The following is a 27,756-nucleotide window of genomic DNA, read 5'->3' on the forward strand; positions in this document are numbered from 1 at the left end:
CAGGGGTTAAGGATTGGGCTGCTAATCCACCAGTCACTCTGTGGGTAAGACGAGGCACTCTGCTTCCATAAGGATTTACAGCCTCTGACACCATACGGAGTTCTACTCTAGTACAAGCTGGCCGCAGTGTTGGAGTGGACAAGTGGATAATGGTCCTCTCCCCCCAGGATCCAAGGGAGAAAAAGGCTGATCTCCTCTCACAGTTCCAGTCACAGACCATCACTGCGAGTGGGAATGAACTTGACAGCACCCAATCCCACTTTTAACAAGTTTCTCTAATTCAATGACGTAAACCTGAGTGGTCCTGGGACCAATGGGGCAAACTATATCAATGCAATAACCATGGGGGGAAAAGTGTTTTTAAGTTCAATTGTGTTCCACATACTGTTTACTGTAGCAGAGAACTGTTAGTGTTGATTTGGGAAAGGGCTGTGTTCTCCATATACACAAGCTTACAGTTAAGAATCACCTGGAGCACTTTATAAATACCTAGTCCTGAGTTCCACCCTAACTCAAAAACATCCCTAGGGAGAGACTTTAATAATCACCTTTAAATTAAACAAACAAACCTTTAAATAATCACCCCAGGCCGTTGACCTAATCATTATTCTAAATTATTCTAAACTTGGCCATTATTCTAATCAGCCAAGTTTAGTTACCTCGGAAAATGCCTCTCCATTCAGATAGCGGCTAATATATAAGTCCTAAATATTCATGGAGCTGTTTATGGGGTGGCTCTGTCTGGTAAGATTTGAACTGCTAAACAGCTAGGTTTACGGTTAAAATCCACCCGTCGCTCTGCGGGGGAAAAGTTGAAGCTGTCAGCTACTCTACAGATTTAGGGCCTGGGAAATGCAATATGGGGTCACTATCTATCTGAATCGACTTGTTGGCAGTGGGTTTGGCTCTAGTCCTTTGTCTTAGTAAAATTGATCCCACGAGACGCCCAAGAGTCACTTGAAGAGGTCTGTTGGAAACGGGATTTAGTGGTGCTTTCTTCCAGTATTCGTCTCAAGGCCGGCCTCAAGCCTTTCCCGGTTTGAATTTACTCATGCACCTTCTCGCTGACCTCGCCTCGGGTCGAGATCGTCCCGTCATTCTGTTTCCGAAGAACATCTGGTGCTTTCCTAGTTCAGGACGCCTTGCTGGAATAATCCATTTCCAGGGATTTTACAGGCTGCCCGAAAACAGTTTGTTCAGAACAGCGACGCCAAGGCCGCAGGTTGGCAGCCAGGCGGCCGGGAGTCTCCTGACTCGGCACAAGCACCCGTGACCTTGAGCGAGCGCCGCCCACCCGCTGCCACGGCGGCGGCGGCCACGGGACGCTCGGGCCGGACGCTACCCTTAGCTGAGGGGAAGGCGTCCCGACCTGGAGAGGAGCCCCGGAAGTCAGAGGCCTTTGTTTTCCTCCCCGACGAACTCATTTTCGGGGTGGAGGTGGGGTTGAGGGGGGAGAAAGTGGGAGGAGTTGGCTGCCTAGAGCTCGAGACAAAGCGTGAGAACTTAGGGCGAAAAGCTAGCGCGCGCGAGAGAAATTGGCTAGGAAGGAGGCTGAGGGCGGACAATCAGGTTAAAAATAGACACGCACACGCCACGGGACCAGCTCTCTTCAGCTCCACCCTCAGGCCGGCCGCCCCGGGCAGTGACTCGGCTCGGCGCGCCACTGCTCCGCCTGGCTCCGCCCCGCCTCCCGGCCACGGTGATTGGGCCGGGGGCAGGGCTTCGAGCACGCTACGTCAGCCCCGCCCCCCGACGTCGGAGTTTCGCTGACGTACAGGCCCCGCCTCCTCTGTCCAGCCTCCTCCTCCTCCTCCTCCTCTTCACTGCCGGAGAGCCGGGCAGACGAACGTTGTCGGCCGGCGTGCGGAGCTTTCTCCGTCTCCGCGGGTGCTCGCTCGCTCGCTCGCTCGCTCCCCGGCGTCCCGCCGGTTCCCCGCCTGAGGAAGGGCTGACGGAGAGCGCTTTCATTGGGCCTTCGCGGCGCCGCAGCCGGCTCGCCCTCGAGTCTCCGTAGCCCGCCGCTCGTGCCAGTGCGAGGCGAGAGCGGCCGACCGCCGCGGGCAGCGCTCGCTGCTTCGGCCTCGGCTCCCCTTCGCCTCCTCGGCCCCCCTCTACCCTCCCCCCACTTCCCGAGCTCCGGCTGGCCCCGGCCGCGCTCGGCGCTGCTGCGGGAACAAAGGAGGCCCCCGCGGCGGCGGCAGCAGCGCCACCTCCGCCTCCGACCGCTCCCTCGCCTGTGGGGACGGCACCCGGCCGCCCGCCCGCCCACCCGGAGGCCTCGGTCGGGCCCCACCGCGCCTACGCCCGGCTCGCACACGGCGGACCCCGCAGAGTGAGTGGCGATGGTATTGGGGGGGGGGGGGGCGCCCGCGGCCTCGTGCCCCTCGGGCTTGGGGTCGACGGGACGAGGCAATGGCGGCCTCCGGGGGAGGTCCGCGGGCCCGGCTGCTCAGGAAGCACAAAGGCGGAGGCGACGTCTCGTCGCCCAGGCCCGGCTCCCCGCGCGCCCGCACGCTCGGCCGGGCGAACAATGCCTGGCGTGCGGCCTCCGCAGGCCGGGCCCGGGGCCCTGGGCCTTGCCCGCTCACTCGCACTCTTGGCGGCGGCGCCCGGCGTGGGCAGCCAGCGGGGAGAAACAAAGAGGCCGGGGTGGCGGCCGCGCCACCCCACCCCCCATCCCCGGCTCTGCCCAGTCCGCCCCTCGGCCCGACCGTTCGGGGCGCGGGGTCGGCGCTAGGCCTGCAGGCGGGGGAGCTGGCCCTGCCGGCGAACTGCTGCTCGGCATGACTCAGTGCTTTTAGTGAAGGCCCGGCGGCTGGGCGTTCGTGAGCACAGCCTGTTCTTTGCTCGGAGGGGGATGGGGACCCACTGGGACCCGAACTTGTTTCCGAACCCCCTGGAACGTGCGAGTGGGTCTCTACGGTCGTGCTGGGTGATCTCCCAGCGTCGCTGCTTTTCTGCCCCCAAGCTGGCTCCGCTGCAGGAAGTGCAGCACCTTCCTCTTTGTTTCGGGCATTCAGGCTGCGGGGGCCTGAGTGTTGGGTCGTGGTCCCTGCACCCAGTTGAGGCTCCGTTGTGGGAGGCAGGCTTCTGCTTATTGCTGACTTCTGATGGCAGAATTAGAGGCAAGAGTCGTTGCTCGTTTGGAAGACCTTTTTTTTAAAAAGACTTGGATTTCAGAACGCAATTGATAGACTACTGTACATTTATCTTTAAAATGCTTCCTTTAAAAGTACTTTTGTATTTGTTTTTTGAAAAAAAAATATTGTGGTTTCTTCTCCCTTCGCATCCCATCGATATGAGGCCTTTACAGATCACCCTAATCTACTTCCTTGGGCCAAAGGGGAAGCGTTGAGAGAACTGGGAAAGACAGACTTGCCCAAGGTCACTTGGTCGTGGTCGGTTGTAGAGCTCGGCTCTAACACGGAGGGGTTAGGGAGGTTTTTTTCCCCAGTCACTTCCTTCCTTCCTTGGTGCATCTTGAAAGAAATAATTCATGAGCTTAAACGCTTCTTATTCAAGTTTGGGAATGGAGAGTGATGCTTAAGTTGTTTGTTGGTGGTGGATTTGGTTGTTTTTATTATTATTCATAGGGAAAACCGCCGAATTTTAAAAAGATAGTTGCACACTCCCGCTGTCCCTCAGCTGACACAGGCGTGTACGAGTTTTGTAAATCTAAAGGCACCACATGGTAATGGTGTATGCAGGAGAACCCTATTCCACCTAAAAGACCTTTACCCCCTGCAAAAAAGAAAATAGGGTAACAACATGAGGATTCCTTAGGCTTTGGTCCACTTTGACCGTTCAACCTGACCGACCGCTTGGGCCTCAGTGATTGATGCTGCTTGAGTCTCTTCTGAATTGAATTTAGGAGTTATTCCTCTTGCTCTTCTGCTGACATTTTAAAACATGCAAAACTGTTTTAATGACAACTTTAATCGCATTATATTTTGTTTTCTCGTTAACTGTATGAACGCTGCATCATCAGTTGGGGTTGTGTAGGAGTTGGCAGTCTCCGCGATATAAATAGAAGCTGATTTCAGAGGCCCCTGTTGACTGGGTTTTATGTGAGAGCCTCCATCCAGCTCAGCCTTGTGACAGGTTGAGGCGCCAGTCCGTGTGATCTAAGTCAGCTTCTGAGAAATGCTAAGGCACGCTGCGCACATGTGATGGCATTTAAAGCTGCCTTTCTCCTGGGGAAGCTAAACAGGGGGAGGCCATAGGATCTAGCGCCCTTCTTGCTTTTTTTCAAGTGAGTCAGTTGACAGTGCATCGAAGGGAGACGTGTTTTTTAGGAGAAGGAATGGTGTAATACTTTGCATGCCCAAATTCCATTATATTTACATAAAACACAGAAAAGATTGAACAATAAGATTTAACTAAAACTTAATGTGTTTTGGTATTTGTGTGCCATTCTGCTTTTAAAGCTAAGGATGACATTGGAAATGAGCATTAGATAAGGTAGCATAATTCCTACAGTTTACTACTGTACTGCTCAACTTTTTGGATAGGGCAAAGATGGAGGTAAAATTGTGCGTAGTGGTCACGCAAATTTATTATTTGAAGCCCCTCTGTACTGGTGTTGTACTGCGTAAAATTAAAAAACCAGAATGTGTTTACTAATAAACTTAAGTGCTGATGAAAATGTTTGCACTACCCTGCTCCAAAATGAGTCAGCTAAATTCCATTTAAATTCTATTTAAAGAGACAGTTGTCAACTATAGTAATGTTCAAAGGAAGTTGTGAACCTTGGTCAGGCTTCATACAAGATTTATTGGCTTGAAATATGTCTGGTGCCCTATTGCTAGCAAAAAACATTATTATCCTTTAAATTCCCAGAGGGATAATTGTCAGGATTTTAGTCCTCTTACCCCCATTTTATAGTTTTTGTAAGAGGTTCATGCTAGAATTTTTGTATAACATTAAAGAATATATTGTATGTGATTGTTGGAAAAGGTCCTATGAAGTTCCAGGAAGTTACAAATTCATCCCTTGAAATGAGTGTGAAGGAAACCGTTTTCATTTTAAAATGTGCTTACTAAATAGCAGTGACCACAAGGTAAAGCACAGTATTTCTCTTTAATGTGCATATCCCTTTCGTGTGCATTTTTAAAAGGATTTCATTTTCTTAAATATGTATTTTGTTAGCATGAACTTCTTCACCTAGAGGAAAATTGAACTAAATTTAGCAAACAAGTTGTGCTGGTTTTTTAAAAGCTTCTAGAAAAACAAGGATATGCTTGCAGTATCCAGTTCTTCCTGGCAACCTGACATTAAATAGTAATCATTATTACAGGTTACGTATTTGCTACTGCTTTACTTTTGCGTACTGAATTTGAGCCCGGAAAGATTCTTTTGTGGTATGTGGAAGATGAATGCTTGTTAGAAGTTTTAATAACTCAAACCTTCGGTTCAGAAGTCTGTGACTGATATTTGTGCATTGTCGGTTTCTTTGAAGAACGGGCTTTTATGTTTCCTCAGAAGTAGATTTTCACACCTCAGTTGTAACACATATGGGAGTTTCCTAAGCAGCTGACCCTTAGTTTTTTAAAGAGCGTGTAACTTGTTAGTGCCCAGTAAGAATTGAACTCTTTCTGTCTGAACAGCTTCAAAACTTAAGTAAAGATGGCCTTTCCCCTTTAACAGGATTATCCAGTGTTAAATTAACAGGTAGGGCCCACATGTGTTCAAATTTTAGGCAAGCTTTATGGCTAGATCCAATTTGCAGATAGTTTTCAGAACTACTAACATACATCCAAAGAGTCCATCGTTAATTTCAAGCATTGGAGATACTTATTTTGCATTTGCAAGTTCTATTTAATGTTTTTTTTTGGCTAATGAAGTAACAATACGAATGGTCTTGTCTATTGTAGGAAAGCTAAAAGCTTTTTAAAAATCCGTAATTAAGAATGTGAAGTCACATCGCACTATCAAGCTGGCAGTTATATAAAGGCAGCAAAACATTCATAAAGCCTTTGCCTGCTCTTTAATAACTAACCCAATTTGAACCTTTACTAGAAACTGACTTGATTTTCAAAAATAAATGTAGGCTGGTGGTGGAGTGATTAAAAGATTGGGCTGCTAACCTCAACGTCAGTAGTTTGAAACTGCCGGCTGCTCTGTAGGAGAAAGGATTTCTACTCCAGTTCAGAGATAAAATCTCTTGGGAAACCCACAAGGGCAGCTCTACCTTGCCCCACCTACAGGGTCACTGAGAGTCAAACTCAGGCAGTGAGTTTGGATGTTTTTGTATTCGTAGTACCAGGAAACCTTGGTGGCACTGTCATTAAAGCAGTTGGCTGCCAACCAAGTACCAGCCAATTTGTAGGAGAAAGTGACTGGCAGCTTTCGTAAAGATTTATAGCTTTGAAATTTGTAGGACAGCTTTTCTCTGTCCCGTAAGGTCACTGTGAGTCAGAATCCGATGAGCTAATGTACTCAAGGGTTTTCTCCTATATTTGCTGTCACCTGGGAATATGGAGTGAGGGCTAGGTCTGACCTCAGTCTTTTCAGAAGTCACGAGTTTAGTTTTGGGTTTTATGACAATCAAAGTAAGTTGATTTTATTTCAGAGATTTGTTCATTTCTTATGTTTTGTCTTGTTTGTTTGTAGCAGAACAATATGGCTCAGGAGACCAACCAGACCCCAGGGCCCATGCTGTGTAGTACAGGATGTGGCTTTTACGGAAACCCTAGGACAAATGGAATGTGTTCTGTTTGCTACAAAGAACATCTTCAGAGGCAGCAGAATAGTGGCAGAATGAGTCCAATGGGTAAGTCGTTTGCAAGAGAAAACACATTTGAAGAACTGGTGAACAGAAAATATAGAGCCAATAGGGGCCTGGGACTGAGAATCAATGCTGAAAGCCCACAAAGATCTGTAAGAAGAGCTTGAAATTAAAGCAACAGCCAAGCACGTAAGCCTGATGGCACCAGCAATTAATGAATCTACAAGTATCCTCTAGCTTTATCCAGTTCCATTTTGGAGTTTTGTTTCATACTTGTTGCTGCACCAGATGACTGAAATATATTTTTGTTTGTTTCGGTAGTCACATAAAGGGTAGGATTCTGCAGCAGAGTGAAAATTCATAGCTCACTAACCTAATTAAATGCAAGTATTTGTCACTTATTAATAGTATTGGTGCTAAGAATTTTGGTAGTATTGATTTGGTTCTTATAAGTCCTTTTTTTAAATAGGGTCAGCTAGTGGTTCCAACAGTCCTACCTCAGATTCTGCATCTGTACAGAGAGCAGACAATAGTTTAAACAACTGTGAAGGTGCTGCTGGCAGCACATCTGAAAAATCAAGGTAAGGGGAACATGGAAGTTTTCTTTATCACAAAATAAAGATGTCTGCTATCTCTACCATTGTGAAATGTTAATATATCGGTTGTCCTTGGCTTCTCCTGCATTAGACAGATTTCAGTTGCTTGTGCTATATGATCTCATGGGTCATTGAGGAAAGAGATAGGTAACTAAAACACAGTCCCTAACAACACCCCCAAGGTACAATATTGAGGATGTACTTTTGTAAAATTGAGATTTAGCAATCAGAGTGAGACTACACACTATATGATGGGACTTCAGAAAGTGTATGGGAAAATACCATTATCTTTTCATTCCATTCTTGAAGCCCCACTGTGTACTGTGTCTGGTAGGCCCACATAAGGCTTCCCCTTTTGCCCTTAAGTAGCTGAAATTCCTACATAATTTTTTTTAATAACAGGACATAATAACCTATACAGAGATGCAACCTTTAGTTGATGAGTTTTTATTAAAATTGCTCCTCAGATTTATTCTCACCTGTATTATGGACATCTGATAATTTGAGATTTTAATTAATATAGTTATATATGAACTCGTTAACATTTAAAAATAACTGTTTCCTTGAACTTTAATAGAAATGTGCCTGTGGCTGCCTTGCCTGTAACTCAGCAAATGACAGAAATGAGCATTTCAAGAGAGGACAAAATAACTACCCCGAAAGCAGAGGTGTCAGAGCCAGGTATGCTTTTTGCTCAGTACTAGTTCAGTTCTGCCATTTGTGTTTTAAGAGGGCTGGGATTGAAGGAGATTTTTCTTACTAATTATAGGACCAAAGGGCTATAAAGTAGAGGCCAACCAAAACAGTTTTTAAGTTATCTGAAGTATAGAAATCTTGATTCTTTTTCACCTCATATTCTTCTCCCTGCTATGCCCAGTACAACCAATCAGCAGTTTGTGATCAAGACATGAGGTGTTGAGAAGAACTTAATGAAACTGAAAGGTGGCTTCGCATTATCTTGTTATCTAAATTGTTAGAAAAGATGTTAACCCACTAAAGCATGTTCACAAATATTGAATTAATTCTCTATTGAAACGTGTAAAAAGGAAAAATGTCTCGACATTGTCAGTATTATAAGATTGTTTAAACAGGAGCAAAAAGAAATGTACAATCCCTAAAGTATTTGTGGGTATTGATAAAATAGTATATAAAAAGATGTTGGTTTTCATGAGTGCCTTGAAGCTTATGATCGTTTAGCACAACTGATGTATTTGAATATATCGAAAATATTAACTATTTTAGGCCCTACAACAAAGAAAGTCTAGTTCATTATTTTGTAAACTGAACACAATGTAAAAGTTTATTGGGAAGACATCGTGTCAATAGAAATACAATCTAAATTAAAGGCCAAATCATCAAGTTGGGCAATGAATCTGGATTTGGTGTTTTGAAATGTTTCATCTTTCTTTAAAACCTAATTGACTCTGAGCTTGGAAGAATTGAGTTGCATCTGTAGCTGTCTGCATATATATCTCAGTAAGCAATCCCTGCTTCACAGCTACCTGCCTTTTCTGTATCATTCTTCCTCTTCCCCATCTTCTTAGAAATCACTGTTATTTTTCAGATTGTGACCTTAAAATTGACTGTTCCTCCCCTCCTTCAGCCCCAGGTATTCATAGATAAGTTTTTCTTTACTTTTATACCAACCAAGAAATGTCAGCATTTGCATACATATGCTCTTCTTAGTTTTGGATTAATAGTAACCTAATAGTAAGCCTTTAATGTTTCTGGTGTAGTTGATTGCACTATGAGTAGAAGTATTTTGGTTTTTTTTTTTTTTTAAGGAACTAATTTTGCAGTAGTTTTTGATGTAGTTATTGCAGTTTATTGCAACAGTTACTTGTGAACAAAATTTTTTTAAACTTTCCTAGGTCGTATTTTCATTGCCCAAACATAGCATTTTAGAATAAAAATAAAAGCTACACTTTTGTTCTACAAGGAAAAGAAATTCCCTCAGATTTTTACATAATGATAAAGCCTGCACTTGTGAAAATGGCAGTGCGCTTTTTATTTAAAAAATTTTTTTCATCTGTCCTACTTGGTATCTGGTAAAAATCACAGTTACTTTTTACTAGTGCTCAGTGTTCACCGTTATTTAGGGGGAATGGAGGGATTTGGCCACTCACTCATTAGGAACTTGAGAGGTCCTGGTGGCATGGTTGGTTAAGCGGTAAACCGCTAATCAAAGTGTGGGCAAGTCAAGCCTGGCAGCAGCTCTGAGGGAAAAAAGCCAGACTATCTATTTCCATAAAGTAACCCCTGTAAAACGGTTCTGTCCTTCATGTGTGCTGTAAGTTGGAATTTAATTGACTGTTTTTTGTTGTTGTTCCGTTAAAAGTTTACATATAGGCTAGAGAAATGAGCGCATGACCCAGATTTTTCAAATTTCGAATTAAAGTTTGGTTTTCCAGTGATGAAGTCAGATTAAAGAGTGAAATGGTTATTGTTATTAGCAAAATAGCTTCAGATTTGGCAGTTCTGATGTTAAAATAGAAGATCATTGTTAAAAGTATTGAAGGAAGGGCTTCTTAAGTCTTCCCTTAAACTCTTCTTGAAAGTAGCAATTGTTTTCAATGATTGCTGTTTTATTCTTCCACGTTCACTTTCATGTCACTGTTATCTGGTGAACCCTTGAGATTTCACACTGCTCTTATTTTTCAGTTGTCACTCAGCCCAGTCCATCAGTTTCTCAGCCCAGTCCTTCTCAAAGTGAAGAAAAAGCTCCTGAGTTGCCTAAACCAAAGAAGAACAGATGTTTCATGTGTAGAAAGAAAGTTGGCCTTACAGGTATTGCAGATCATGTAGAATATATGCAAAACCTTCTAAAAGTTTGTGGCAAAATTCTCTTTTCAATTCCATCTTCCACAAACTTTTTGAAGCCCTCTCATATTTCACTGCCAGCATTTCTTTCTTCAGAGATTGGTTGCTCTTCCATTGTAAATGCCAGGCTTTGAAAGGGACCTGGAAAGGACTGTAAGTCGGGTTGGATTTTCATAGAAAGCCATTTATTCAAATTGATTTACTAAAATTAGACTGAAAAATGATCTCGATTTCCCTTTGCTTGCGGAAGGTACCAGAACCAGCAGCAGCAATGAACACATTGCAAATAATATACGTTAATAAGTTTTATTATAGATTACACGGTCATGTGCTTTCTTAACATGTTGCTGTCTTCCATTTGTTGATAATGCATTAAGTTATGATATACGCAAACTTAGCTCATCTGGTAGAGATTTTTGCATTAACAGTTCTTATTGCCCTTTGGGGATAAGAGTTAATTTTATGTCTTGATTACTACCATGATGAGGTTAACAGGTTTTTTGTTTTGTTTTGTTTTTTCATTTTCAAGTAGACTTATCATGTTGTTGGTCTTTCATGTTGTAAAGAGCAATGGGACCCTAGTTCCTTTTCTGTAGTTAATAAAGGGGGTTTTCCTTTCTTTTAACTGCTTCAAGTTCCTGAGTGACGCAGTCCCCTCTTGTTGTACAGGATTTGATTGCCGATGTGGGAACCTGTTTTGCGGCCTGCACCGCTACTCTGACAAGCACAACTGTCCTTACGACTACAGAGCAGAAGCTGCAGCAAAAATCAGGAAAGAGAATCCAGTTGTTGTGGCTGAAAAAATCCAGAGAATATAAATTGACTACTTGTGAAGAGACTGAAACTTTGTTTTTATTTTAATATATCATAGGGAAACATTAAAGCGCAGATGCATGGCCATTTTCCTTTGATGTTCTCCAGAGTTTTACTTTACACTTGTCTGTCTAATTGATAATTTAGAATGTTTGGGTGTTTGTTACAGGCAGAATTGGATAGATACAGCCCTAAAAAATGTATATGCCCTCCCCCTGAATAAAATTGGATGAAAATATGCACAGCAAATTGAAGTACATTGATAATAGGGACAAAATTTAGTTCCCGTGTGCCAAATGAAATTTCTGCATGTTTGCAGCATATCTGCCTTTTGGGAATGTAATCAAGGTGTAATTTTTGGCTAGTGTTATGTGCCTGTATTTTTTTGTTTTTAATGGTACACCAGAAAAGGACTGGCAGTCTACTTCTACCATAGTTAAACTTCACCCTGTTAATTTCCAAATGTTTGGAAGCAGGAAGAAAGCTGTAAAGAGGATCCGACCTTTCCATGAAACCAGTATTTGGTGCCTCGTGTTAATTGGTCTTCTAAAAGCTGTCAAAAGTACTGAGACATTCTGTGAAAGGTAACTACAACAGGTTATAATACAAGTAAAACCATCGAGTCAACAGGGTCTTCCTATCTCTGAAGCTTATTGTGCTAGCCTGCACCTGAAGATGTCTGCATTACTCTGCTAAAAAAGTAGCACAGAACTGCACTAGAAGTAATTTGTTTACAAGAAGAATTAAAACCACGCTTGGTCACCACATAGAGCAAACGGTTCAATCGAATAACATGCATCTGAATTTTTAAGTTACAAAGGTTGTTTGAACAGTTGGTTTCTTGTTTTATTTTTTTCCACGTGCATCTTCTGTTGAATGTTTTGGTTTAAGAAAGAATGTTTAAAGCTTTTTAAAAGACCAGTTCTTAATGTAACTGTACCCTTCTGCATGGAAAACCATAACCAACACGGCTGCAGTAGACGTCTTAGTGGTACCAGCACCACTTGCAGAGGGCTGCTTTATCCTATTAATTGTACTTGGGTGTAGGACTCTAGTGTTCTTGGGTGTATTGCATGGGCTGCATTATCTACAGCATTGTACAATAACAACTAGAAAAGGCAGTATACTTCACTGATGCTTGTCTGGTAATATCACTTCTGTGTTATAATGGAAGGTTTTTTGTGATGTATGAAACTCGTGTTTTTATATATAAATGAGTACAGTTAGTGTTGTGGTAAATGCCTGTTTTCATCTGTAAATAGTTAAGTATGTACACGAGGCACTACTGATTTATTGCAGTGTTCAGTCCTAGTTTTTTACTTTTACTCTTAGGACATTCAGTTTCACTTCCAATTTTATGTACCTTAGTTTTCAGTTAGATCTTCAGATCTGTACAGATAGCTCATATTTATGTATTGCACATAATCATGCTATTCAGCATTGATGCTATATTGTATTATGTAAATAATAAAAGCCATGTACAGAGGGAAGCTTACACTTGTTCATTGGGTTTTTCAACCATAGCTAGAAGCCTAAAGGGGGAGAATTAGGAAATGCTTCATGTTCAACCTTTTAGTTGCATGCATAGAATTTACATTGTTTTGTATGTAATCTTTCTCATTTTCATCTGTAAACATGAACCTTGATATTTGAGAAACATTTTTAAGTGTGGTTCAGATAGCCAGTCAATCTGTCTTTGAAGAGAAGAAAGTAGGCACCCACCTTTAGTATCAGAAACATAAGTGAGAAGGGAATGAAATTAGAATAATTGAGGAAAAAAAAAAAGAATTGTAGCAATGAGGGGTTTCCCCTCTGAGGGCTATGACAAGCAGTCTGCAGCTTTTGAAGCCACAAAATAATAGGGAGCATGACTTTGGATTACAAAGTCCAGAATTTCAATTTTTTCATGAGTGGGTGAAAGAACTTAAATTCTCTTCTGTTCAACTCGGAATGTAAACCTCAGGTCAGGCGAATTTTGGTTTCAGAATGTACACTAAGAAATACGTTAAGTATTGTGTGAATGTTTTCCCTTTTAAACTAGCTCTTTGCCCTTCTAAGGCCGTGATGAAGTAAAGCAGCTATGTGAGCTTGGGCTAATCCTTTTATAATCAATACTCAGATCTAATCTGTAAAAGTAGAGAACCTCCGGTTTTATCAGAGGAGAACTTTGTCCATGTGTGGAATAATTTTTGAGAAGTACGGTCCCTGAACCAGGCTGTCTTAGGTAGTTGTTTGAACTTTTGCATCACACTTATCTGTAAATGAGGATAATCACAGTCTAATCGTTGTTGACGATAAAGCATTAAAGAAAGGTCTTGTATAAGCCATTAATTGTGATGTCTTAGAGAAGTAATGATTTCCAAAAATTTCAGAAAACAATCACTAAATGGTTAAATTTTAGTACAACAGGTCCACATCTGTAGTCTTCAGTTTAAAATCAGCAAAGTAAAGTCTTGTATGGTAAGCACAGTCCTGTTAACCTCTTTTCTGGGTTCACATCACAACTATGTGATGCAAGCATTAATGGGTACTCGTGAAACACCTTCCTCAACCCTTCCAGAACCCTGCTGGTGCTGACTGATAAGCATGGGACTGGAAGTTCAAGCCTATGCAGGAGAAAGATGGCTGGTTACTCCTGTAAAGACAGTGACAGAAACCCTAAGGAGCAAGTCCTCTTGTCTTACAGCAGTCACTGAGTCAAAATCAACTTGATGGCAGTGTGTTTGCTATAATTTAAGATTTGATCTTCAGATGCAAATGTCAGAATGTGCAGTGGCCTAATTGAATATTCAGACTAATGTTCTCATAACAAATTTTGTAAATCCTAGCTTGTTTTGGAAAGAGTGAGTGGTTGATAACGAACCAATAAGCAATTATAGAGGGGCAGTAGGTAGTAAAGGCAGTTCCTCGTGTTTGTACAATATACTTTAAAAACAAGGCTACAAGTACAACAAAATATTTGCGTTCTTACAAGCCACTTTTCATAGAAAAGCAAAGCCCTGATTTTTATTCAAAAGTATATTTCTGTTAAAAGTTCTAGAAGGAAAGGACTTTTGTGGCATAAATATATGTGACGACATTGTGTCTATCACTGTTAAGTGCTATTTGGAGTATTGACAATGAGTTGTGTAGTGAATCATACTGTGTTGGGTTGCTGACCACAAGGTCATCAGTTTGAAACTGCAATCTGGCAGAGGGAAGCTTTCTGCTGTAAAGGTTTACAGTACTGGGAACTCGGGGATAGTTTTCTTTTTATCATTTAATTAGGGCTCATACAACTCATAGCACAATTCAGACATACATCACATGTGTCAAGCTCATTTGTACAAAAATTGCCCCTGGGGACAGTTCTACTCACATGGTTTCCTGGAGTTTGAGTTTGCTAAATCCTATTTCACAATTCTCACAGCTCACTGGCATGGAGTAGATTCTGTCTCAGTGACCCTGTCAGACCTGCTAGAGCTGCCCCGGAGTTTTCCAGGTGGTAACTGCTGTAGAAAGCCACTAGGTGAGGTTATCTTAGATTGGTTAATATCCTTTAGAACCTGTGTCACCCCAGAAGCTGAAATGATTGATAATGTACCCAGGGCTATTGAGAAAATACTGATGTGTGTATGTGATGCCTATCAAACATTTTGTCTGTTTTTTAAAATAAATTTTACTGGGGACTCTTAAATATCTAACAATCCATAAGTGAGTTATGTCAAGCAAACTTGTACGTAATGTTTCCATTGTCATTTTCAAAACTCTACTCCCCTCCCACACCACTGTGAACCTTACCTTATGCTGTGTGCTGTACACCTTCACCCACGTTTTAAATCATTTCTGAAGTTAAATCTAGCCATCTTAAATTGAAGTTGACAGTTCACCAGTGTTTGAATACTTAACCCTTTCAGCATGCAGACAGCTACAAAATCCATTGAGCTCAATTCGAAAACAGGTGTCTTGATTCTTAGGCCATTCTTGTGTATTTTATCCATAGCAAAGAAGCATTAGTTGACTCTTGTTCTGTAATGTGCTTCCATCTCACTCCCCATCATAAAGTCCAAATATGACTCGGATTTTCTCTTTCAAACTAGATCTATTCCACAAATCCTAAGGTCTCAGTAGAGGTCAGCGATTCGAAACAAGATTACAGACTTGGAAATCCTATGGGGCAGATTCACTGAATAAGAATGAACTTACGCTGTGAGGTGTTTTTTAAAGTTACTCCTGGGTAAAAAACTTAGGGTAAAGACTTAGTTACTTAGCCATCCTCCCCTAATCTCAGTTATGTTTAAATACCTGCTAAAATCTGTTTAAGCTTATTAGTTACCCATCTCACATACTGCCATTGAGGCAATTCCAACTCAACCCTACAAAACAGAAGTGCTCTGTTTTTGAATTTCTGAGACTGAATGGTTTATAGGGGCAGACAGCCTCATCCCCTAGCAGTTGGTGGATTTGAACTGCCCACCATGTGGCTAGCAGTCCAACACCTAATCCACATGGCCACCAACACGTCCAACTCTACTACTGCTTATGTATTTGGCATGAAAATCATTGCTTATGTAGGGAAGCAGAACCAGTTTTATCAGTGACTATATCAGGTGACAAAAAATAACAGACTGGTTTCATAAATGAAACTTTTTAGGAGAGTGCAATCTGTAGGCATCAAACCGCATCTACGCACGCATGATCGGATCAACAATAATGTTCATTTTGGTTTTTGATAAACCAGTGTGTCAAGGGTAGTATATTTTATGTGCTAAATTGGGACCCATGGTAACATTAAACATCCCACTTAATCCCCCGAGTTGGTTTCATTCAGAACAAAGCACACAACCCTCTGCATAATTAAGAAAATAAGCTTATTTGGTTATATAGGTAAAGATGCGGTGCATAAACTAGAGGAACACTAAATAACAGAATAGGTTGATCTTTATTTGATCTCTAGTAGGATCTTCCAGGTTGACTAAACTCTCACATTTGAATGAAAGTTTTCCCAAAGGTAAGATTTCAAGATTCCCCACCCCCATGGCTTTAATTAGAATTTATTAACCCCCAAACTTTCCATGTTTAAGAGCGTGACTTTTCTTTGGTTTTATGTAGTATCTGCCAAAAACAGCCTAGTTAAGCAAAATCTGTTTTATGTTTAAATTAGGTCTCAAATCTGGAAATCCAATTGCTCTCAGGAAAGATCGAGGTGTGAAAGGTATGGCAGGTATAGCAGGCCCAATTCCCGATTGCTCCGTTTCATTGTGCTTTAGGTCATTTTATTGGGGACTCTTAACGATCCACACATCAGTTGTATCAAGCATATTTGTACACACGTCATCATTTTCTATGTGAGCTCTTGTATCGGCTCCTCTTTTTGCCCTCTCCGTCCTCCACCCTCCGGCCCTCAGGAACTCTTGATAAATTATAAATTATTATTTTCATATCTTAGACCGACTGCTGTCGCCTTGCACCCACATTTCTGTTGTTTGCCCCCCTTGGAGGAGAGGTGTGAAATAATTCGCTTAATAAGATAACCACAAAATAAAGTCACTTTGAGGAAATGTCCCCATTCTCCACAGGACACGAATGCTTAAATGTCTGAGTAAATGCTGTCCTGTCAAGTTCACTGGGCCATTATTCTCAGTGGTTTGACATCTAAGTAATGTTAACCTCTCTGATGTAAATAGCTAATCAGTTGTAAGGACCCTTATTCTGATACAAGGAGAATTTGACTAGCATATGGCCTAAATCCTGTTTTATCTTAGGAAAGAGAGAGGAGCAGAAAGGGAAGAATTGCCATACCCCCGAAACTGAAGAGCCAGGCATGGAGGGCTTTCTGTGGACCTGGGGTGGTTTCTTTGTTCAGAACTTCACAAGCCAACTGGGACATTGATGTCAAGACACATGAAGATTTCCAACAAACACCAAGCACACAGATGCTAAAAGGAAACAAGTACCATTCTCTTAAATAGAGCAACCTTACCCCCAGAGAGTTGCTAGTGCCTTGAATCTGGACTGTCAGCCTCCTAAACTAAGAGATTAAATTCCTATTTGATGAAACCATCCGCTTGTGAGATTTCTGTCGTAGCACTCGATACCTAAGATAAATGTTGGAATACCTCAAACTCTATTCAGTCTGTCGATGTCTTTCCTGACACAACTCTGGACTGGGGAGTTTTCACTTTGTTTTATATTTTACTATGCTTTAAATTAGAGCTTACATAGGAAATTGGCTTTCCTAATTAATAGTTCATACGCAAATTTTGCCTTTACATTGGTTGAACTCATAATGTGTCAATACTCTCCTCTATTCATCTTGTTTCACTGTTTCTTCCCGGCTTCTCACCTGGAGTTTCAAGTTTGAAGGTTTCTCAGGATAATAGTTTCTGGGGTCCTCTATTCTCTTTCTAGCCAGTCTTTATGTTCTTGGAGGGGTTTCTTGCAGGTAGAAAATTTTTTTCCCACTTTTTAAAATCCATTCTAAGCAGGACCAAAGAGCCCTGGTGGTGTAGATTAAGCATTGAACTGCTAGCTGCAAGGTCATCGTCACAACCCCGTCATCAGCTTCATTGGAGAAAGAGGACGCTATCTAAGAGTCTAAGACGCTCTAAGGAGCAGTTCTATTCTGTCCTACAAGGTTGTTATGCATCAGAATCGACTGCATAGCATTGGGTTTGGTGTTCAGTTTGGGAACCCTTATAGTCAATCTTTTCTATTATGGTCTTGGGCAGAATGGCTGTCAGTAGTGAAAACTAGATAAACTCACCAACTCATGGCATCCTTAAAGGACAGGGTAGAACTTCCCCTTTGAGTTTCTGAGACTGTTTTCAAGAGTAGAATGCCCTGTCTTTCTCCCTTGGAGCAGTGCTAGTTCTGATCTGCTTACCTGGTTTATTGCAGCACAGCCCATGCATAACTACTCCATTCATGGTAACCAGGCACTTTACATAGTTATTGTAGGTTCAGATTAGACCAGCGGTTCCCTTAGGGGTCGAACGACCCTTTCACAGGGGTCACCTAAGACCACTGGAAAACATTTACTGAGACACCGCTCCTCTGTCCATCTCCAGGTGGGTCTGCTCACATGCAGATAGATAGAGCATAGACCCACATACAAGTACCTGGCGTGAAGTTTGTTACCCATGCTACACCATGCTTCAAGACAAAATTTCATTTGCTTGTCATTAGAAATATTTCACAATATAATTACATATTGCTTTTGTAATTAATCACTGTGCTTTAATTATGTTCAATTTATAACAAAATATCCTGCATATCAGATATTTACATTATGATTCATAACAGTAGCAAAATTACAGTTATGAAGTAGCAATGAAAATAATTTTATGGTCGGGGGTCACCACAACGTGAGAAACTATATTAAAGGGTCGAGGCATTAGGAGATGGAGAACTGGAGAGGGGGAGAAAGTGGTGACCAGATAGGACTCATCTCTCTGCAGCTCCTTCTGCCAGAAAGAACAGGAAATTGTGAGGTAAAGCGAAGGAAACGGGGAGGTGGAGTCCTGAAATTAGAACTAGGGTACCAAGGTTTCTCCTGAACCCCTTTTTGTATGAGATTTCCACACACAAAGCAAACCAAGAACACTTTAAAGCGCTCTAGCTTTGGTGAGCCCGCAGGCGCTGCCTGTGCCCTTGCCGGGAATAGCGATTTCTGCAGACAGACAGACACGAGGGGAATCTCACTCCAAAGCTCTGCAAAACAGACCTAAAGATAGCATTGACTTAACAATAGAAAGACTTGAAAGGCTGCTGAGATGAGCTTTAAAAAAAAAAAACTGCAAAAGGGGCATAGGGAAAAAGCTACGGTATACAAATATTCCTTGGGAGAGGACCAGGTAATATGGCATGGACCAGACCAAATAGAGGGATACACATGGCAGACAACTAAAAAAGGAGGTGGGGAAAGGAAAAAAATAAGAAAAGGGTAGAGGGGTCACAGGCCACTAACTCACCCAAGGGGAGGGTATTGTTTGTGTCTCCACAGGGAAAGAGGGACCAGACTTCAACCTGATGCTCCAAGATGTGAATGCAAGATGCCTGCGTGGAGTAGGGAACCAGTGGAGAGGTCCGGGTGGCCCAGCCCCAACCCTAACTACTAAGGAGACATCTGCCCCTCCTCTCTGAAAAATTTATATCAAAGGACGGCACTGAATCTGCAGCTCTGGGAGAGGGACATATCTGATTGGAGACAAGGGAGCAGATGAAGGGGGAGGAGGAGAGAGTGGAGCACATCATGGCCCACAAGGCCAGGAGGTCGATGTTCCCAATTAGAACAGCCAGCCGACAGAGAGGACCGCATGGCCGGCCCCACTATGAGACACAACGTCCCTCACTGACCCATAGCCCTACAGGTGACAACACCGGAGACTCAGTGAGGAAATTGCACCCGATCAGATCCACCACACCCATGCAAAACATTAAGGGGGTGTAGCAGAACAGCAAGGGAATGGAGTAGTGAGGTCCCCAGGGAAAGCTGAAGGTGGACTTTGGGGCCAGGGCATGTTGCCTCAACAGACTAGACTGGAAAACTCCTAAAGACCAACAAACAATCCTTGAACTAACTACAAGCTTTTCTTTCTTGTTCTGTTTTATTTTTGTCATTGGTTTGTTGTTGTTTTGTTGTATACTGTTGCTTGGTTGTGCGCTATCTTGTTTTTGTGCATGTTACCTTCTCCACAGGTCTGTCTAAATAAGATAGGCTGGATGAAAAACTGGAGGAGAAAAGAAGGGGACTGACAGTTCCGGGGGACATGGACAAGGGGACAGTGGGGGGAAAGGTAGCGCTGTTAACAAACCCCAGGGACAAGGGAACAAGTGATCCAAATTGGTAGTGAGGAAGGTGTAGGACGCCTGGTAGGGCATTATCAAAGGTAATGTAACCAAGAGGAATTGCTGAAATACTGGTGGGGACTGAGCCTGATAGTGGGACAGGAGGAAACTCAAGGGAAATAGAGGAAAGAGCTGGGAGGCAGAGGGCATTTATAGAGGTCTAGATAAAGACATGTACATATGCAAATATATTTATACATGAGGATGGGGAAATAGATCTATGTGCATATATTTATAAGGTTAATATTAAGGTAGCAAAAGGACATTGGACCTCCACTCAATTACTCCCTCAATGCAAGAATACTTTCTTCTCTTAAATTGGCATTCTATGATGCTCACCTTCCTGACACAACCGCTGAAGACAAAGCGGGTGAACAACTAAATGTGGTGAAGAAAGCTGGTGGTGCCCAGCTATCAAAAGAGATAGTGTCTGGGGTCTTAAAGGCTTGAAGGTAAACAAGCGGCCATCTGGCTCAGAAGCAACAAAGTCCACATGGAAGAAGTACACCAGCTTGTGCGATCACAAGGTGTCAAGGGATCAGGTATCAGGCGTCATCAGAACAAAAATCTCACCACAGTGAATGAACAGGGGAGTGTGGAGTGGAGACCCAAAGCCCATTTGCAGGCCACTGGATATCCCCTTACATAAGGGTCTTGGGGAGATGACGAGACAGGTTGTGCGACATAGTAACAATCAAAAATACAACTTTCCTCTAGTTCCTAAATATTTTCTTCCCCCCTCCCCCGTCATGATCCAAATCCTACATTGCAAGCCTGACTAGACCAGAGGAGGTACACTGGTGCAGGTGGGAACTTGAAACATAGGGAAGCCAGGGTGGATGATCCCCTTGGGAATAGTGTTGTGCGTCGGGATACTGGGAGGGGAAAGGGAGGGTGGGTTGGAAAGGAGGAACCTATTTAAGGGGTTTGCATGTGACCTCTTCCCTGGGGGACATACAACAGAGGAGTGGGGGAAGGGAGACATGGGACAGAGCAAGATATGACAAAATAATAATTTATAAATTATCAGGGGTTCATGGGGGAGTGGGTAGGCAGGGGAAAAATGAGGACCTGATGCTAAGGGCTTGGGTGGAGAGCAAATATTTTGAAAATGATGAGGGCAACGAATGTGCAAATGTGCTTTACACAATTGATGTATGTATGGAGTGTGATGGGAGGTGTATGAGTCCCTAATAAAATGATTAATATATATAGATAATAAAAGCTGTTTAACCATGCAATAATAAGGGGGGGGGAGGAGATTGAGAACCACCGGATTAGAGGATAGATCATTACATAATCGTTTCCTTTAGTTTTTGTTTTTCTTTGTTCTTTTATATCTCTTATGAAGATACTAATATTTGTTTCTTAGATGGCAACTCATAAACCTTTAAGGCTTCAGACACTATTCACCAGACTAGGCTATGAGATATTTTCTTTATGAACTGGGTTGCTAATTGACCTCCATGTTCCCTGATAGCCTTAGCTTTCAGGTGAGTGGGTCAGTCCCAATGTCTAAGAAGCTGCTGAAATCGTGCTCCCTAAGAGATCGGTGGTGTAAGTGGTTATGTGTCGGGCTGCGATTCGCCTGGTGGGGTTGGAAACCCCACGCAACTCCTCAGGAGAAAGACCGGACTTTGTACTCCCAGAAACAGTCACACTCTTGGAAACCCACAGGGGTTTTCCGTTGACTCAGGCAGTGAGTACACTCTATTATAAATGAATGTAGGTGTAACATTTGTATATATATTTGTAGAAATACTGTGGAAGGTATTTTTTCTATGGAAGTTATTTTTTTAAGATCCTATTTAACTCTGTAGAAGTCAGAAGAAATCTAATAATTTACAATTCCCATACTGATAAACTGAGACTGAAATTTTTGAAAAAATTTAATATTCTATAGAATTCACAATTTAATAAAAGAATACACCATGTTTAAAGATGGAATAAGTTAAAAAAATAAAAGATGGGATAACTTAAATTGTGAAAATGCCAATGCTACCCAGAACAATCTAGAATCAATATAATCCTAATTCTATTTTTTAATCACTTATTAAAGGGATGGAAAAACTAGTCACCAACTTTATGTGGAAAAGAAAGAGATGCTGGAGAAGCAAAATACTGTTAATGAAGAGCAAAGCAAGAGACCTTGTTCCCAATCTCCACACTGCGTAGTCCAAATAGCCTGGTATTGGTACAGCACTAGGCACATAGCCATAGACCATGAAACAGTATTGAGAATTCTCACACAGCACTCTCTCATATTTCAACCTGTCTCCCAGAGCACTCTCTACTTCTCAACTAAATTCTATAATCCATTGTAATGACCACACAGAACTCCCAGACAATATTCACAATTGTAGGATTTATTATGGAAGTTAACAGGTTACAATTCGGGTGAGAAATGCTCTAGATACCGTTGCTTCATCAGGACATGCTACAGATCTCCGTTAGGGCTGCTAGTAAATGCTTGAAGATCATGCCATGTATAAAGGTCTATAAACCTCAATCCAAAGGTACTCAGCTTTAGTGTCAAGGGTCAATGATCCCAGCTTCCCAACTTAAGGCACCCCACTCCACAAACTGGAGAGCTACCCAGCTTTATTAGCTCTGTGGGCTGAGAAATCCATCTAATTCTGTCTAACGCTCTGTCTCCTCGTTCTGCAGCTTCTCCTCTGACACTCCTAGAGTCTTGTTCACTGAGCAGGATTCTTTGGCTCCAAAGGACTCGCACCACTCCTTGCTCTTGTGGTAGTGACGTCCCCTTTTCTGCTTCTGAGACAGCACACTTTTTACTCAACGGGATGACAAGCACAATTAGTCCTCTTAACAAGCACTTAGAACTGAATCCTCTCAGTATCTTCCCCTACTTATTTTTATCCAAACCCATCAGGGAAAGGTGGTTTGGTGGGAGTTTCGGAGACTGTGGCTAGAAGAGTCACATGAAGTAATTCACGGCCCTGCAAAACCCAGAAGTAAATTCAGCCACCTAGCTTCAGCTGATCTTTAACAAAACATCAACAAGCATTATGTGGAGAAGGTATAATCTCTTTGACAAAAGGTGCTGACAAAACTGAATAGCCATTTGTAAAAGTATCCCCATCTCATACCATATTAAAAATAAATTCAAGACCTGATTGTAAAACTTGGAATTGTAAATAAGGACAAATTGAGGGATCCTAATAATACAGGACATAAGCATACTATCAAACACAATAAAATTAAAAAAGAAACACATACAAGCTTACTATCAGAGAGAGACTAGTGGGACCCCAAAAACGGCAGCTCCTAGAAACCCTTCAGGTCTGGAACTATCTTCACCCCCATGTTAGAATAACCAACCACTTAAATGACGTCTCCAAGGTGAACCAGAGACATAGCTGGCTTTGGAGCTCACACTTAATTCTAGTCCCTAATTTAATAACAATCAGTTCTATGGCATGGCCCTGCTTGCTGTTGACCTTCAAGAAAAGTTAACGGAATATAAGGGTTTTATAGCAAAGTGTGGTGAGTAAACCAGATTATCCAAAAGAATGTCATCTGGGGTCTTAAAGGCTTGTTTTCAAACAAGCAGCCATCTAAATGAGACATCAACTAAAGTCACATGGAAGAAGTACACCAGCCTGTGCGATACATGGACTGTAAATAATATACTCCAGTGCCAAAAGAGGAAATGGTATCAGAGGTTAAATTGTCAACACCTGATTTGCAGAAGGCTATGGATGACAGTGGAGGGCCAAAATTCATTCACAGGGTCCACACATAGAGTTGATTATGATAGAATTAGTGTAAAATGAAATATCATTTGATCTCCCCTTTGATCTATTTACAAAGTTATTTTGGTTAAAACAAAGTAAAGGGGAAATATACGTAGAGTAAGACTGCTGAATTCCCTCTGAGAGCATTGGAGAGTAGATTATTGCTAAGGAAGTTAGGTTTAAATCTAATACCTTATCATTTGATATCTCTCTTGACCCATTTTAAAGTTTTTCTACTTTTTAATATTTTCTACTTTATTTTCAAATGAGGTTTTTCTGTTGTACTTTTCCACTGTTGTTGGTTTGGGGCTGTTGTGTTATTTTAATTGTGTATTTCTGTGTTTGTGTGTTTTCAAGAATAAGTAAATCTATGGAGATAGTAGCTGGATTAATTGTTTCTTGGGGGTTTGGCCAAGGGGGATCAAGAGAAAATGAGGAGCTAATAACAGTGAGTTCAAGAAAGAAGACAGTGTTCGAAAAGTGATTGTGGTAATGATCATACTGATCTTTTTAAAATTAATCATTCATATGATTGAACTATTAATTTTTGATATGTTGATAAAGTGCCAATAAAACTTTTTAAAAAAGAAGAATCAACCATTTAAGCTCAGAATGCCAGCATTTATTCAAAGACAAAGGGGTTGGGAAGAAGAAAGAATAGAAACACAAAACTCTACAAGAACATGGAATAAGTAATGGTACAATAAGGAAATTAAAATTATGGTTGAAACAAATGTATAAACTATTGAATGTAAAATTGATGATCTATCTTCTCTGGAAACTTTCTCCTAAATCATAATAAAAAGTTCCCCAAAAAGGACTCCTTACCAATGATTTCTTCCACCAACAGTTGGTATTTTAAATTTCTTACACCAATGCTCTTCAATGAAGTGTAATAAAATTAAACATTGTGTCTGGAGGCAAATAACATGTGCTATATGCTTTCAAATACTGTGCAACACTCCCCTAATCTTGATTTTCATCAGTGTTCCATACCATTTTGTTTTACATGTGGATGGCTTTCCTTATTCGACAGATTTAATAGTCTGTCTCTGTATCTTACAAACTGGGCTGCGATCTGATCTGCCAGTCAGAAATTTGAAATCACCAGCTACTCCTTGGAAGAAAGATAGGGCTTTCTGTTCCCACTTAAAGTTACCATCTCAGAAACACAGAAGCAGGTCTTTCCTGTCCTTTAGAGTCCCAAAGATGGCATTGATTTGATGACCTATAGACGGCTCTATAATGGTGTCTACTGATGCAGAGGTTTCCAAAAGCCCTAACCAGCCTCACCCTTACATCTTTTTTTAATGGAATTTCCATCTTTTTCTGTTTATCATGCTATTGCCTATTGGTCCAGTTGTGAGGTTTTTAGATTTCTTTACATGGAATTGCAATCCATACTGAAGGCTTAGTCTTTGATCAACAAAAAGTATTTCAAGTCTTCTTGGATTTAAGCAAGCATTATTGTGCCATCAGAATATCTCAGGTTGTTTATGAACTTTCCTCCAATACTGATGCTAAAATTTTTTTCCTGTTTTTCTTTTATAAATCATTTTATTGGGGCTCATACAACTCTTATCACAATCCATACATACATCAATTGAGTAAAACACCCTTATACATTTCTTGCCCTCATCATTCTCAAAAATTGCCTTCCACTTGGGTTCCTGGAAGCAGCTCATTTTCCTTTTTTCCCTCCCTCCCTCTCCCTCCCCGCTCCCTCCTCTCTCACGAACCCTTAATAATTTATAAATTATTACTCTATCCTATCTTACACTGCCTGGTGTCTCCCCTCATCCACCTTCATGCTGCCCATCCCCCAGAGAGGAGGTTACGCGTAGATCCCCGAGATCGGTTCCCCCTTTCTACACCCTCTTCCCTCCCGGTGTCACCACTCTCACTGCTGGTCCTGAGGGGTTCATCTGTCCTAGATTCCCTGTGTTTCCAGATAACAACTGCACCGCTGTGCATCCTCTGATCTAACCAGGTCTGCAGGGTAGAATTGGGATCATGATAATTGGTGGAGGGGGCAGCGTTCATGAACTAGAGGAAGGCTTTGAGTTTCATTGTTGCTACACTGAACCCTGAGTGACTCTTCTCCTCCCCACTACCCCTCTGCAAGGAATGTCCAGCTGTCTACAGATGGGTATTGAGTCCCCAGCATGCACTCCCCTCATTCACAATGATATGATTTCCACCCCCTGCCTTTGTTGCTTGAAACCTAGTCCTCTCGGCCCTTCATGATCACACATGTTGATGTGCTACTTCTATGTGGGCTTTGTTGCTTCTGGGCTAGATGGCCGCTTGTTTACTTTCAAACCTTTAAGTCCCCAGATGCTATATCTCTCAGTAGCCGGGCACCATCAGCCATCTTCACCACACTTACTTATGCACACATTCATCTTCAGCGTTTATGTGGGGAAGGTGATCACACAGTGGCGATTTTTGTTCTATGGTGTCTGCTACCTGATCCCTTCAACACCTGGTGTTCATGTAGGCCTGTGGGCTTTGTTGCTTCTGAGCTAGGTGGCTGCTTGTTTGCCTTCAAGCCTTTAAGACCCCAGATGCTATAGCTTTTTGATAGCCGGACACCATCAGCTTTCTTCACCACGTTTGCTTATGCACACATCTGTCTTCAGTGATCATGTCGGGAAGGTGGGTCTCATGGAACGACCGTTTAGTTGAGCAAGGTGCTATTGTATTGAGAGTGCAAGGAGGCCCAATGTCCACCTGATACCCTACTACTGAACCTATAAATATATGCATATAGGTCTATTTCCCCCATAATCATAAATATATTTACATTTGTGCATGTCTGTATTTAGGCCTCTGTGAATGCCCTTTGCCTCCTACTTCTTTTCTCTATTTCCTTATGCTTTCCTCCTGTCCCACTACCATGATCAGCCTTCATTCTGGTTTCAGTAATTTCTCTCAGTTACCTTGCCCTTGGTCACTCCCTACCAGTCCTCCCATCCGCTCCCTCCACTGGGCTTGAACCACTTGTTTTTCCCTTGTCCCTGGGTTGGCCAACACCTCTTCCCTTCCCCTATCTTCCACACAACTTCCTCTTTAGACTCATGAAACACATGCAATGATGCTGAATGCAAGAAGATCACTGAGTCCACATGGGGGAAGCATACCAGCTTGTGTGACCCAGAGATGACAATTACAAAACTCGAATATGGTGAGGAGGAAAGTAGCAGAGCAAAAATTATGAACACCAATTTGTGGAGGGCTGTGGGGGTGGTGAGAGCCCCAAACCACTCTGCAGAGTATCAGCTCAGACTGAGCCACCAGCAGATCCGCTCTAGCCTCAGGCAAGAGTCACAATCAGCCTTACTATGAGGCATAGTCCATTGTAATCTTGATTATGCTAGATCGAACTGACACGTGGCCAGCTGACCACCATATAAATGAGACCTGAATTTCGTCCGGGTGCAAGTATCTCTTACCGGTTCCACGACAGAAATCTCTTCCCTGGCTTTTTTATTATTGTTGGGGCTGGGGAGGGCGGGGGGGGGAGGTGTCTTTGCCTTCTTACACATTATTAGCATTCTTGTCTGTATTATGTTTTTACCTTTACCACCTTGTTTTCTATTGCTTTCTGTTGCGTCTCACAGGTGTGAAGCACAGGAGGAGTGACTCCATAATGATAATAATGGATACAAAGGGACATAGGGAATACAGGGGTGGTGGTGGGGAAGATAGGGAAGGAAGGGGGATTTCAGGAGTAACTAATGAAGACAGGCTGGGGGAGGGGGGGAGCTCGATAATAGATTGTGATTGTATGAATCATCTTAAAGCCGATTTGACCATGGGGGAGGGGAAATGCTCTAACATTGATGTGGAGGATGATTGTACAATTCTGCATATGATTGACTGGATTGGACTATCGAATTATATGACATGTAAATTACTTGTGACTAGAACTGGGGGGAGTCTAAAGAAGAAATATATATACATAACCTTGAGTCCATCCCACATGAATTTTGAGAAGATCTAAAGAATATATTTGAAGAATTGAACACTAATGACAGAAGACTTGATGAGCTGTGGGAGAACATCTAGAACATTACTCATGAAGAAAGTAAAAGGTGATTTAAAAGACAGGAAACAAAAAAAGAACAAAGTGTATGCCAAAAGAAATTCTGAATCTTGCTTGTCTTCTTAGAGTAGCGAAGATAGACAAAAGAAATGATGAAGTCCAAGA

At 42.1% G+C, this 27,756-nt stretch overlaps 1 protein-coding gene across 3 annotated transcripts; it reads left to right on the top strand.

Moving 5' to 3' along the window:
• The first annotated feature begins 1,817 nt into the window (after window positions 1-1,817).
• ZFAND5 (zinc finger AN1-type containing 5) lies at window positions 1,818-11,048 on the top strand. Of its 3 annotated transcripts, none has more exons than XM_075560543.1 (7): window positions 1,818-2,332; window positions 6,613-6,772; window positions 7,197-7,308; window positions 7,901-8,004; window positions 8,888-8,932; window positions 9,985-10,110; window positions 10,813-11,048. In XM_075560543.1, exons 2-7 carry the CDS (start codon window positions 6,622-6,624, stop codon window positions 10,959-10,961), a joined length of 687 nt encoding a protein of 228 aa, XP_075416658.1. In that variant the 5' UTR covers window positions 1,818-2,332; window positions 6,613-6,621; the 3' UTR covers window positions 10,962-11,048. The 3 variants fall into 3 exon arrangements, with proteins under 3 accessions (XP_075416658.1, XP_075416659.1, XP_075416660.1); XM_075560544.1 differs by having other exon boundaries at window positions 6,616-6,772; XM_075560545.1 differs by lacking the exon at window positions 8,888-8,932 and having other exon boundaries at window positions 1,820-2,332.
• The last annotated feature ends 16,708 nt before the right edge of the window (window positions 11,049-27,756 follow it).

This window comes from Tenrec ecaudatus, chromosome 10 (genome assembly GCF_050624435.1).
Source record: "Tenrec ecaudatus isolate mTenEca1 chromosome 10, mTenEca1.hap1, whole genome shotgun sequence".
Classification (NCBI taxonomy): domain Eukaryota; kingdom Metazoa; phylum Chordata; class Mammalia; order Afrosoricida; family Tenrecidae; genus Tenrec; species Tenrec ecaudatus.